This window comes from Symphalangus syndactylus, chromosome 20 (assembly GCF_028878055.3).
Source record: "Symphalangus syndactylus isolate Jambi chromosome 20, NHGRI_mSymSyn1-v2.1_pri, whole genome shotgun sequence".
In the NCBI taxonomy this organism is placed as follows: Eukaryota; Metazoa; Chordata; class Mammalia; order Primates; family Hylobatidae; genus Symphalangus; species Symphalangus syndactylus.
Genome location: NC_072442.2, coordinates 30,262,853 through 30,277,270, shown reverse-complemented (window position 1 = coordinate 30,277,270; position 14,418 = coordinate 30,262,853). Strand labels below are relative to the sequence as shown.

The following is a 14,418-nucleotide window of genomic DNA, read 5'->3' as shown; positions in this document are numbered from 1 at the left end:
AATTTGGCTAGCCACTTGGAGGCTGAGGTGGGAGGATCACCTGAGGTTGGGAGGTCAAGGCTGCAGTGTGCTGTGATTGCGCCACTGCACTCCAGCCTGGGTGACACAGTGAGACCCTGTCTCAAAAAAACAAACCAGGCCAGGCATGACTCATGCCTGTAATCCCAGTGCTTTGGGAGGGCGAGTTAGGTGGATCACTTGAGGTTAAGAGCTCGAGACCAGCCTGGCCAGCATGGTGAAACCCCATCTCTGCTAAAAATACAAAAATTAGCCAGGCATGGTGGCACTGTACTTGTAGTCCCAGCTACTCCGGAGGCTGAGGCAGGGGGAGGTTGAGGCAAGAGAATTGCTTGAACCCCGGAGGGAGAGTTTGCTGTGAGCCAAGATTGTGCCACTGGACTCCAGCATGGGGAAAAGAGTGAGACTCTGTATCAAAAAAACATAAAATTAAAATAAAATAAAATAGTATCTTCAATGGCAGAATAATTACTAGTTACAAAATTACGTGATGTGAGAAAGGGTCCCAGCTTAAATGCCATTTACTACCCGTAGTCTTTAGGTTCCTTTCCATCCTTCCTTCCTTCCTTTCTGTTTTTCTTCTTCCCAGATAACAAGCTGAGAAATTTAGAGTCTTGCTCTGTCGCCCAGACTGGAGTGCAGTGGTGCAATCTCAGCTCACTGCAACCTACACATCCTGGATTCAAGCCATCCTCCTGCCTCAGGCTCCTGAGTAGCTGGGACTACAGGTGTGCACCACCATTCCTGGCTAATTTTTGTATTTTTAGTAGAGACGGGGTTTCACCAGGTTGGCCAGGTTAGTCTCGAACTCCTGACCTCAGGTGATCCTCCCACCTTGGCCTCCCAAAGTGCTGGGATTACAGGCATGAGTCACCATGCCCAGCCTAAGTTTCTTGACAAAGAAAATTATTAGGATTTTTTTTTTTTTTTTTGGTGTGTTATGCTGAGGGTGAAATGAATGGATGAATGGTAGATGAGTTATCCAAAATCAGATTGCATCAGACAAGCCATTGAGAAATAAGAGGAATCTATCACTTGCTAGTTCCTTTTGTGTTACGGGTCCACTAACTTTTTGGCTGTATTTCAATAAAGAAAACAGAAAGAACTCTAAGGTATTCACCATATGTTCTATAAAATGGGTGCATTGAAATATGTGACACCGGCTCTTCCAGGGGCGGTGCTGCATGGTGAGGATCTCTCATCTATGCCCATAGCCATGTAGCCCAAGAGCCTGCTGCAGTCCATACAGGTCTTTGGACAGAGGAAGATGACTACAGCCATGACGGGCCGCAAACATGGCAGTGGCCTCATGGAAGTGAACAGGTGGCCCCTGGAGATGATGGAGCCATGCACACTGCATTGCAAGCTGCTGGAACCAGTTCTGCTTCTGGGCAAGGAGCGATTTGCTGGCATGGACATCCATGTCCTAGTGAAGGGTGATGGTCAGGTGGCCCAGATTCATGCTATCTGTCGGTCCATCTCCAAAGCCCTGGTGGCCTGTTACCAGAAATACGTGGAAGTGGCTTCTAAGAAGATCAAAGATGTCCTTATCCAATATGGCTGGACCCTGCTGGTGGCTGACCCTCGTCGCTGCAAATCCAGAAAGTTTGGAGGCCCTGGTGCCCATGCTTGTTACTAGGAATCCTACCCTAAAGCCCATCATGAGTTATCAGTAAAAGTCCATCATTGTGTAATAAATACCTATGTAATAAATAACGTTTGAGTTTAAAAAACTAAAACTAAAATAAAATATATGACTCAATGGGACAGGGAGATAGACTGCTGGGGATTTGGCATTAGGAGAACTGTGGAGGCAGCAGCATCCATGGAGGCTGAATGAGGTGGGGACTGTGAATGACCTGCTGAAATATGAAAAGAAGTTTCCATCTGAGAAGGCAGCAGGCTTAGTGTCCAAGAGTCTGCAGTTTGAAAACACGTCGTGCCTGGCATGGAGCAAGTACAATGATGTTCTCCAAGGCATCAGCCTGCCAAAAGGGGGTAAAAGACAAACCAGCCAACCCAACAGGGCTCTATACCTGGCTGAGGGCACTGCCAGCTTCTGGAATGTGAAAAGGCCCTAAGATACGTGCAAGAGCTGCCGTGGGCAGAGAAGCCAGGCCAAGGAGCTGCAGAAAAGAGAAAGCCTCTGTCCCTCCTCCTTTCCCTCCCCTGTTCTAACTCTCCACCATCCCCATCTCTGCCCCGCCCCCCCCAAAACTTAGCTCCTCATCCTCAGGTCCCTGTGAATTCCTGGTTATTAAGACCTTTTCCCACCCCCCATGCTTAAGGCTTTTAAGTCTCCTTTTAAATCATCTCCCTCCAGGCAGTTCCCTCTCAACATCCTCTCACCAGCTTACGGAAGCCCTCCTGATGAGATTTAGGAGATAGACAGGTCACATGACTATCTCTATGTGGATTATTTCTACATAAGAAAAACAACCAGTTTGGATTGATTCTTAACAGCATTCATCTTGGAGTTTCAATTTTTCAAAATAACGTATCAAATTTTGCCATTCTTCTAGCATATGGTGCAGCATAAAATGGTGGAATGATATTTATGCAGGGAAGAAAGATGAAGTCAGGAGGCCTACTGTGTGGATCCACTTGTGTCCCGGTGTGAGGTGATGAATAAACTAAGGAAGCCCATGACTGAGCAAAGGGGCTGGAGATGATTATGGGTCAGGACTGTTGGCTCTTTTGATCAGTGTTATGCTTCAGTTTGGTGGCAAAATCAGCCTAGAGCCCAGGTCTCCAAATTTATAATTTTATGGTTTCCACGAAGCACATGAACTCAAGAAGTCAGAAAGAAAGGTTTCAATTCTGACTCTGACTCTTACTATAAGTATGTGAATTTGCAGAAATTACTTAACCTCTGAAACTTTCCTTATCTGTGAAATGGGGAAATATTTGCTGGGAGGATTAAATGCGCTAACCCAGCAAAGGGCCAGACAGAGTTTAATGAAGGGTAGCCTTCTCCCTAGCTCCTTAGTGCTTGCTTGAGAGCTGGAACAAACCATAAGTATTGCACAACTCCCAAATTCCCAGATCACATCAAGGTGGCCAAATCTTAAGAGGAATTTAAGCTCCTAGGCTTAAATTTTGCTTGGCTTAATCATACTTATGTGTTATGCTGGGATAATTCTCCAAACCTCTCTGGAACTGAGTTCATTTCTCTGTGGGATGAAGAGATAACAGTCTATACCCTTAAGACACAAGGTTAGATAACAGCCAATTAATGCTTACAAAGTACATTGGTATCCAAGGATGAAAGTGCAGAGTCAAAACATATTTTTGGCTGGGCGTGGTGGCTCATGCCTGTAATCCCCACATATTGGGAGGCCAAGGCAGGCAGATGGCTTGAGCCCAGGAGTTTGAGACCAGCCTGGGCAGCATAGCAAGACCTTGTCTCTGTTATATTTTAAATTAAAAATCTTGTTTTAATTTAGGCCTGGCAAGGTGGCTAACACCTGTAATCCCAGCACTTTGAGAGGCCGAGGCAGACGGATCACTTGAGGCCAGGAGTTTGAGACCAGTCTGGCCAACATGGCAAAACCTCACCTCTACTAAAATACAAAAATTAGCCAGACATGGTGGCGTGCGCCCGTAATCCATAATTCGACACAGATGATTAGGGCATCTTCTACTCTTTTGACTAAGAGTCAATGGCTCCGTTCTCCCATCCCACTTTCTTTCCATATGCTTTTTCAGGTGTTTCGATATCTAATCCAGAAGAAACATGGATTTCCATTTTATTAACACTTATAAATTAAACTATTGTATATGTTATTCCAAAAATGCACAAGAAAGAGATTATTTGTAATGGAAGGAATATTGGATTTTGAGGGAGCTGATGTTCATTCTCACCCTTGATTTGCCATTTACTGACAATGTGATCTTAGGTAACCTAAGTTCTTGTTAGCACTAAAATTTTAGGAAATGCAAATGAGTCTATAAAAGGGAAATAGCTTAGCTAAAATTCACTTCCTTCCCTTTCTAATTGAGAAATCAAACACCCTCACAGTAATATTTTAATATAGACCCAAAACTGAAAGGAGATCTTCATTTTAATTCTCATTTTTTATCTTAGTCTGGTACTTGGCACATAGTAAGACATCAGTAAATATTCAATGAATAGAGTGGCTTCTTATGAACATGAGACCAAGAAGAAGAATGTTTCATCGTGTAAGAACTCAATTCAAAGAGAATTAACTAAGCATCTGCTATTTGGCAGCTGTATTTGCCACGCATTCTAATTTTTTGTCTTTCATAAAAATTGAGATGAGGCTGGGTGCAGTGGCTCACACCTGTAATCCCAGCACTTTGGGAGGCCGAGGTGGGCAGATCATGAGGTCAGGAGTTCGAGACCAGCCTGGCCAATCTGGTGAAACCCCGTCTCTACTAAAAATACAAAAAATTAGCCATGTGTGGTAGCATGTGCCTGTAATCCCAGCGACTTGGGAGGCTGAGGCAGGAGAATTGCTTGAACCCAGGAGGCAGATGTTGCAGTGCGCCAAGATCATGACATTGCATGCCAGCCTGGGTGACAGAGCAAGATTCTATCTCAAAAAAAAAAAAGTTTAAAAAAATTGAGACGAATGGATATGACCTCTGTCTTCCATTAACTTATGACTTTGGGGAGAGATAACATGTATACAAAATTCAGTGTAATAGGAAAAGTGCTGGGAGTATTACGAGGAAAACCATGCCTCATCCTCATTTTATCACTAACCAATTGTATGAATGTGAGAAAGTTATTTATACCCTAAGACAATAGCTTCATCATCTGTAAAAGGTAATACTACATGATCTGGCCTCTAAGGTCATTTCTAGCTATGAGTCTGAAAATGATTCTATGCCTCTGAAACATTAGTTTAAATGCCTGTTCTTAAAAACTCCTAAATATTTATTAAAGATAACCTCTTCAATACACTTATTTTTCCATCTACAAGTAATAAGCAAAGTCACACAAAACAGTAGTGCTTACTTATCTCGGAGGATACTTCCAAGACCCTAGTAGATGCCTGAACCTGCAGATAGTACTGAACCTTAAGTATACTATGTTTTTTCTTATAGATACCTACGATAAAGTTTAATTTATAAATTAGGCACAGGGCTGGGCATGGTGGCTCGTGCCTGTTATCCCAGCACTTTGGGAGGCTGAGGCAGGCAGATCACCTGAGATCAGGAGTTCAAGACCAGCCTGGCCAACATGGTGAAACCCCGACTCTACTAAGAATACAAAAATTAGCTGAGCATGGTGGTTCATGCCTGTAATCCCAGCTACTTGGGAAGCTGAGGCAGGAGAATCGCTTGAACCCCAGAGGCGGAGGTTGCAGTGAGCCAAGATCACCCAGCCTAGGCGACAGAGTGAGACTTTGTCTTAAAAAAAAAAAAGGAACCTGAAAAAAAAAAAAAAACTTCAGTAACTAAAACAATATGGAAGATTAAAAAGAACTGAAATAATGTGGAGGCGTCAGTCAGAAGTTCCTCAGCCTAAAAAATATACTATGACCTGTATTCTAGCAAGTAAAGATAGCAATAGCAGATCCTGGATTCAAATCCATTGCACCAGGACAAGACTGGCTGGCAGGGGTGAAATCCTGAGGAGAGATAGCCTGTGACCTGTCACTAGGACTCTCTGAGACCCCTTGAAGAGGATTCAAATTCCAGCCCGTGTCATTGCACCAGAAGTGGGAAACAGCTGACTAAAAAGCTTGCCAAAAAAAGCCAGGCACCTGGAGATAAGACTCAGGAAGCGTTTTCCAAACCAGAAACAAAAGAGTGAAGGAGGAGGCCATGAAAGAGAAATCCTGGAGTTTTATGCAGCTAGTGAAGGATCATTGTTTTCTTCCTCGCAATCTCTGTGGAATGGTCACGGGCAAAAACATCAGAAAAATGAAAGTGCAGAGCTCTATTAGAGGAAGAGGAAAATGATTGATAGGAGGAAAATCTCCATCATCGCATGGAATATTCCATTTTACACAGATTTCTTCTGAAGGTCAAGGACTGAACTAAAGGACACAGCCTGCGTGTAACTGCCCTGAGTTTGGGGGTAAGGAGAGGAGAGGGAGCTGGGTTAATCAGTGTGCATAGGAAATCCAACAGAGCAGTAGAGATGGGGGGCCTCTGCTTACTCGTTTTTTCTTTTTCTTTTTTTTTTTTTTTTTTTTGAGATAGGGTCTCACTCTGTCGCCCAGGCTGGAGTGTAGTGGCACAGTCATGGCTCACTGCAGCCTTGTCCTCCTGAGCTTAAGCGATCCTCCCACCTCAGCCACCCAAGTAGTAGCTGGGACTACAGGCATACTACCATAATAGACTAATTTTTTTTTAATTTTGTAGAGATTAGGTGTCGTGTTGCCCAGGCTGGTCTCAAACTCCTGGACTCAAGTGATCCTCCCACCTTAGCCTCCCAGAGTGTCAGGATTACAGGCCTGAGCCACCACACCCAGCCCCACTGCTTACTCTTTAAGATATAATTTCCTGTAAGCCTCCAGCATTCTGGCCCAGACACAGATGCGGAAACATCTAGACTGGCTGCACCATTTTCCACACTTGGAGCCTTTTTGGGTACAGTTTTAAACTAAGATCAAAGTATACATCTTTGAAAACCCAATACTAATATTCTGCTCAAACAACACTGTCAAAACACCCCACATAAAAAACGTGAAATCAGGGAAAAAGTGAAAAATAAGACAGCAGGGTAAAAATGAGGGCACTATTAGATTCATCCCCAGCAAGACTACCACTGCCAAAAGTGGTTGCCTTCAGAATTTTCCTCTGGGTCCTCTTATTTTTCCAGCATGTTCCACAATTAGAAAGATATCTATTACTATTTATTAATGTACATGCTTATGTGTATAAATTGTACTTACCCAGCTGAATCCTGGGCAAATTCCATATCCTTTCATTCTAGAATCCCAGACTTAGTGCCACAAATCCCATGATTTGAAACTCCTGGCCTAGAATCCAAACCCTGCATAATTTTGCATGCATCCTTAGACTTAGCATGGAGAAGTTGTAAAAACAATGCAATAGCAGAGAGGTCCAAAAAGCAAAAATAAGCAACTCTCCTATTGCTTAAACAATGCATGCTGTGCAAGGCATTTATAATTGTTTTTTGTTTGGACTTGGTCAGGACAGAGTCAAAACACTATGATAGGCTTTTTTTTTTTTTTTTTTTTGGTGAGACAGAGTCTCATTCTGTTATCCAGGCTGGAGTTCAGTAGTGCCATCTTGGCTCACTGCAACCTCCACTTCCTGGGTTCAAGCGATTCTCCTGCCTCAGCTTCTCGAGTAGCTGGCATTACAGGCACCCACCACCATGCCCGGCTAACTTTTTATATTTCTAGTAGAGATGGGGTTTCATCATGTTGGCCAGGCTGGTCTTGAACTCCTGACCTCAAGTGATCCATCCACCTCAGCCTCCCAGAGTGGTGGGATTATAGACGTGAGTCACTGCGCCTGGCCATATGATAATCATTTTTATCTTTGAGATTTGATCACACTAGGAAACAATAAAATATTGGCATTGTGTTTGTTGAGTTTGGTTTTTTGGTTTTTGGGCTTAAAAAAAATTTTTTTTTGGTGGTAGTGGGCTTCATTCAATTCCCTGTTACAGAATTTATTAGCTTTTCTATTTTATTCATGTGTGGTTTTTTCTTTTTTTTTTTAAAGACGAAGTCTCGCTGTATTGCCCAGGCTGGAGTGCAATGGTGTGATCTCAGCTCACTGTCACCTCCGCCTCCCAGGTTCAAGTGATTCTCTTGCCTCAGCCTCCCGAGTAGCTGGGACTACAGGCACCCGCCACCACACTCAGCTAATTTTTTGAATTTTTAGTAAACACAGGGTTTCACTATGTTATCCAGGCTGGTCTCAAACTCCCACCTCAGTCTCCCAAAGTGCTGGGATTACAGGTGTGAGCCACTGCACCTGGCGTGTGGCTTTTGTTTTAAGTAAATGTTGCTTTCTTTTAGTTATAGGAAGGGGATATTTCCTTTCTTCTGTCACCAAGATATAGGTTCAAAAATAAGAACCTGCAGGAATCCTTACAAATTTTAAATTTATTTAGACGTTTGTCTGCAACTTCGCAGCTCTATATGGATGCATATCCTGATAGCAACCCACTTGAATTGCTCAACAAAAAGGCCCAGTTGTGAACTGGATACATTCATGATATCAAGGGTAATATACCTCTAATGTCTAGAAGAATAATGAAAAGTTAATTATAGGAGAAGCCCAGTCTTCTGCAATAGTAAGTATTGTGAAGAAAAGAAAAATGTTCAATGCCAAGTGAAGTCAAAGTTACCTACAGTGATGTAGTAAAAAGTGTTTGTTTGTTTGTTTTTTGAGACAAAGTCTCACTCTGTTGCCTAGGGTTGAGTGCAGTGGCAAGATCTCGGCTCACTGCAACCTCCACCTCCTGGGTTCAAGCAATTCTCCTGCCTCAGCCTCCCAAGTAGCTGGGACTACAGGCATACGCCATCATACCTGGCCAATATTTTTGTATTTTTAGTAGAGACAGGGTTTCACCATATTGGCCAGGCTGTTCTTGAACTACTGAGCTCACATAATCTGCCTGCCTCAGCCTCCCAAAGTGCTGGGATTAGAGGCATGAGCCACCACTCCCAACTAATTTTTGTATTTTTAGTGGAGACAGAGTTTCACCATGTTGGTCAGGCTGGTCTCGAACTCCTAGCCTCAAGTGATCTGCCTGCCTCAGCAAACTGTTGGGATTACAGGCGTGAGCCACCACTTGGCTGAAAAGGTTTTCTAATACAGGAAAACATTATTTTATAATAGGAAAGAAAAGGCAAGACACAAACTTTTAAATTGTAATCTACTCCAAATGTTAATTATTTCCATATGCATGGTTATATTCACTCCCCCTGAACAAACGAATGTGACTATTGTTCCACCTCTTTTATGCTTCTGCACCTCCCTGTTCGTATAAGAAAATGGTGTAGAAAAAGCAAAGGTATAACTACATGAAAATGCCTGCCTGTTTATACAACATTCTGCTGAGATATGAGATAATGGCATGATGGAGGATGCATATACAGTTATATATACAGGTTGAATATCTCTCATCGGAAATGCTTGGGACCAGAAGTGTTTCAGATATCAGAATATTTGCATACACATAATGAGCTATGTTGGGGATGGCACTAAGTCTAACATGAGTCTAAATATGACATTTATGTTTCATATACATCTTACACATAGACTGAAGGCGATTTTATACAATTTTTTTTTTTTTTTTTTTGGAGATGAAGTCTCACTCACCCAGGCTGGAGTGCAGTGGCACGATCTCGGCTCACTGCAACCGCTGCCTCCCAGGTTCAAGCGATTCTCCTGCCTCAGCCTCCTGAGTACCTGGGACTACAGGCATGCACCCCCACACCCTAATTTTTGTAGTTTTAATAGAGACGGAGTTTCACCATGTTGGTCTTGAACTCCCGACCCTGTGATCTGCCCACCTTGGCCTCCCAAAGTGCTGGGATTATAGGCATGAGCCACCGCGCCCGGCCTTATACAATATTTTTAGTAATTTTGTGCATGAAACAAAGATTTGACTGCGCAAACTTTTTTTTTCTCTTTTTGAGGCAGCATCTCACTCTGTCACACGAGGTTGGAGTGCAGTGCTGCAATCTCTGCTCACTGCAATCTCTGCTTACTGCAATCTCTGCCTCCCAGGCTCAAGAGATCCTAGCACCTCAGCGATTGACCCCAGCTAATTTTTTTTATTTTTGGTAGAGACGGGGTTTCACCATGTTGCACAGGCTAGTCTTGAACTCCTGAGCTCAGGCGATCTACCCACCTCAGCCTCCCAAAGTGCTGAGATTATGGCTGTGAACCACTTCACCCAGCCTATACAAACTTTTGACTGTGACCTGTCACATGAGGTCAGGTGTGGAATTTTCCACTTGCAGCATCATGTTGGAATTCAAAAAGTTTTGGATTTTGTAGCATTTCAGATTCTCAGATTAGGGATGCTCAGCCTGTATATGTATATGTGTGTGTGTATATATATCTCAGGATAATAAATGTTGGTAAAAATTATGGGTAAATTGGCCTTAACAAATAACTATATAACAGTGATGTTTTTTGAATAATTCAAGAATGAGATTCAAGAGAATGGGTTTTTAGTGGCTGGGTTAGCTTTGTTTTTGGAATGAATGCTTTCTAGAACTTTTGTTTATTATTATTTATTTTTATTTATTTATTTTTGAGATAGGGTCTCACTTTGTCTCCTAAACTGGAGTGCAGTAGCTCAATCACAGCTCACTACAATCTCGACTTTACCAGGCTCAGGTGATCCTCCCACCTCAGCCTCCTGTGTAGCTGGTACTACCAAGTGCGTGCCACCATGCCCAGCTACATTTTTTGTATTTTTTTTTGTAGAAGCGAGGTTTCACCATGTTGCCAAGGCTAGTCTAGAACTCCTGGGCTCAAGCAATCTGCCTGCCTCAACCTACCAAAGTGCTGGGCCATCATGCCTGGCCATCATGAGCCATCATGCCTGGCCTTTTATTTATTTATTGTTTTGATTTATTTATTTATTGTTTTGATCATATGTATACTTAATATGTATTTATTTATTGTTTTGATTATACATATACTTATTTCACAGCTTTTTGCCAACCTTTATTTTCTATGAGATTTTGATCCTTCAGTTTTGCAGTTAGCTAGGATTACTATATATAAAAATAGTATTTAACACTTTAATATAGTACTCTGTGTCAGGCCCTGTTGTAAATACTAATCCTCAAAACTGTGAAGTAGGTATTATTACTATCCCCATTTTCTAGATGAGAACACTGAGGCACAGGGAGGCTAAATAATTTGTCTAAAGACATGACATTACTAATACAATTTTTTAAGGGGAAGGAAATAACACCAAGGTGTCAATGATGGTTTTTCAGGGTGTGGGGTTATAAAGGATTGTTAAGAGGATTGCGGTGGCTCACGCTTGTAATCCCAGCACTTTGGGAGGCCGAGGCGAGCGGATCACGAGGTCAGGAGATCAAGACCACGTTGAAACCCCGTCTCTACTAAAAAATACAAAAAATTAGCCGGGCGCGGTGGCGGGCGCCTGTAGTCCCAGCTACTCGGAGGCTGAGGCAGGAGAATGGCGTGAACCCGGGAGGCGGAGCTTGCAGTGAGCCGAGATTGCGCCACTGCACTCCAGCCCGGGCGACAGAGCGAGACTCTGTCTCAAAAAAAAAAAAAAAAAAAAAAAAAAAGAGGATTGAAATGACAAGATCTTGAACTAAGCCCATGGCAGCTGAGCTGGGACAGACAGGACAGACTCTAGAACAGTTTAAGAGAAAATATTGGCAAGCCTTGTGGATTGGTTGATTTGATGTTGGGATGAGGCATAGCAGGGAAGCTAGGAAGACTCGCCTCTGGCACCTGTGACTGGGTGGACATTTCACTAGAGTAGGAAATACAAAAGGCAGAGCAGACTGAGGAGAAATGATGTGTTCAGTTTTGACATTTTGAGTTTTATTGTAAGCATTTGAACATGCAAATTTTAAACTTAAGACAGGCCAGGCTCAGTGGCTCACGCCTGTAATCCCAGCACTTAGGGAAGCCGACACAGGTGGATCACCTGAGGTCAGGAGTTCGAGACCAGCCTGGTCAACATGGTGAAATGCTCTTTACTAAAAAGACAAAAATTAGCCGGGCATGGTGGTGTACACCTGTAATCCCACCTACCAGGAAGGCTGACACAGGAGAACTGTTGAGCCCAGGAGGTGAAGGTTGCAGTGAGCCGAGATCGTGCCATTGCACTCCAGCCTGGGCGACAAAGCAAGACTCCATCTCAAAAAAAAAAAAAGACAGAAGTTAGCTCTCAACTTGAGGGTCTTCATACAGAGCTGGTATTTAAACCCAAGAAGGAGGTTGCCATCACCCAGGGAGACTGCAGAAGAAGGAAAAAAAAAAAAAAAAGCTGTGGGCCAAGGACAGAACTCTAGAGAACCCCAACATCTATGCAACATGTAGGGAGTAAGAAGCCCCTTCAGATCTGACATTAAAATAGCAAGCACAGATTGAAATGCCAGGTATATATTTGCTTTTCAAGCTAGGTTTCATTTATGAGAGGCAATGTAGCATGGAAGCAGCGCAGTCAAACAAGTCTGAGTTCAGATCTAGCCTCTGCAGCTTACTCTGTCCTGTGGCTTCTCAGGTTACTAAGTGTCTATGAAATGTATGTCAATACACTATCTGTGCACTCCAGCCTGGGTGACAGAGTGAGACTCCATCTCAGGGAGAAAAAAAAAAAGAAAAAAAGAAAAAGTCATCACAATAATTCACTGTTGGACACTCAAGAACTGGTATTTCCCATGAATTTGTATGGTATAGTACCAGTAACAGGGATAATAGCAGTTGGTTAAAAGAATTAACTGAGATGGATATAAATGTTGGTATATGAGCTACAAGACTGCATTAAAGTTTTTCTTTAATGTATGCCATTACACTGCTTATATGTTGTGAGCATGAAATCGGTTAATCCACAGAAGCACTTATATGGCTCAGTGCTTAGAACTATCTATTACTAATGAGTACACAAATCATAAAATTATTTTTCATTCCATTGTCATGCTTTGCCAGTTGAGAAAATGACCAGGAAGTCTGTTGGCTTGCAGGAATAAACTAAAATAGAAATTAAACAATTGTATTAAAAAGTCTGGCTGGGGTGGCTCACGCCTGTAATTCCAGCACTTTGGGAGGCCAAGGTGGGCAGATCACTTGAGGTCAGGAGTTCGAGACCAGCCTGGCCAACATGGTGAAATCCCATCTCTACTAAAAATACAAAAATTAGCCGGGCATGGTGGCGTGTGCCTGTAATCCCAGCTACTCGGAAGGCAGAGGCAGGAGAATCACTTGAACCCAAGAGGCAAAGGTTGCAGTGAGCCAAGATCGTGCCACTGCACTCCAGCCTGGGCGACAGAGTGAGACTCTATCTCAGGGAAAAAAAAAAAAGAAAAAGTCATCACAATAATTCACTGTTGGACACTCAAAAACTGGTATTTCCCATGAATTTGTATGGTATAGTACAAGTAACACGGATAATAGCAGTTGGTTAAAAGAATTAACTGAGACTGATATCAATGTTGGTATATGAGCTACAAGACTGGGTTAAAGTTTTTCTTTTGTTCTACTCTAAAAATTCAGCAACTAGGCCCAGTGCCTGATACAGAGTGAGTCCTCAAGATATGGTTGACTGAAGCTAACAAAGTGATTTATTGATTTATTTATTTATTGAGACTGAGTTTCACTCTTGTCACCCAGGCTAGAGTGCGGTGGTGCAACCTCAGCTCACTGCAACCTCTGCCTCCTGGTTTCAAGCAATTCTCCTGCCTTAGGCTCCGGAGTAGCTGGGACTTCGCCACCATGCCTGGCTAATTTTTTGTACTTTTAGTAGAGATGGGGTTTCACCATGTTGGCCAGGCTGGTCTCAAACTCCTGACACCCGCCTCAGCCTCCCAAAGTGCTGATATTACAGGCGTGAGCCACTGCCCCTAGCCTAACCAAGTGATTTTTTTTTTTAAAGAGGAGGGGCAGGCAGGGCGCAGCGGCTTAACGCCTGTAGTTCTAGCACTTTGAGAGGCCGTGGTGGGCAGATCACAAGGTCAGGAGTTCAAGACCAGCCTGGCCAATATCATGAAACCCCCTCCCTACTAAAAGGACAAAAAAAATTAGCCAGGCGTGGTGACAGGCACCTGTAGTCCCAGCTACTGGGGAGGCTGAGGCAGGAAAATCGCTTGAACCCGGGAGGCAGAGGTTGCAGTGAGCCGAGATGGTGCCACTGCACTCTGCTCTGGGAGACAGAGCAAGACTCCGTTTCAAAAAATATATATATAACAACAACAACAAAAAAAAAAAAGGGGGGCGATGTTTTATTAAACATTTCGCTATTTGAAGAATTAATACATTCATGCAAAGAAAAGATGAAGTAAACATGCCCTACAGTGTTATCATTTGAGATCTCTTAAAAGCGGCTATGCAGCCGGGCGCGGTGGCTCACGCCTGTAATCCCAGCACTTTGGGAGGCTGAAGCGGGTGGAGCACTTGAGGTCAGGAGTTCGAGACCAGCCTGGCCAACAGGGTGAAACGCCCTCTCTACTAAAAATACAAAAATTACACGGGCTTGTTGTCACATGCCTGTACAAATCCCAGCTACTGGGGAGGCTGAGGCAGGAGAATTGCCTGAACCCGGGAGACGGAAGTTGCAGTGAGCCAAGATCACGCCATTGCACCCCAGCCTGGGGGAAGCGAGACTCCGTCTCAAAAAAAAAAAAAAAAAATCGGCTATGCAACACTCTACCCTGTCCCATGAATATCTACCACATATTTGAAATTCCCAGTCTTATACGCCCCAGGCCTTTGCAATGT

The 14,418-nt window shown here is 43.3% G+C and overlaps 1 protein-coding gene across 2 annotated transcripts; it reads left to right on the top strand.

The window, feature by feature from the left end:
- The first annotated feature begins 1,285 nt into the window (after positions 1–1,285).
- LOC129470101 (small ribosomal subunit protein uS9-like) lies at positions 1,286–1,657 on the top strand. Of its 2 annotated transcripts, XM_055257516.1 has the most exons (2): positions 1,286–1,333; positions 1,385–1,657. In XM_055257516.1, exons 1-2 carry the CDS (start codon positions 1,286–1,288, stop codon positions 1,655–1,657), a joined length of 321 nt encoding a protein of 106 aa, XP_055113491.1. The 2 variants fall into 2 exon arrangements, with proteins under 2 accessions (XP_055113491.1, XP_055113490.1); XM_055257515.1 differs by having other exon boundaries at positions 1,286–1,657.
- The last annotated feature ends 12,761 nt before the right edge of the window (positions 1,658–14,418 follow it).

Excerpts from the sequence above, each read along its gene's own strand:
- LOC129470101 (XM_055257515.1), top strand. The coding sequence starts at position 1,286 with ATGACTACAGCCATGACGGGCCGCAAACATGGCAGTGGCCTCATGGAA.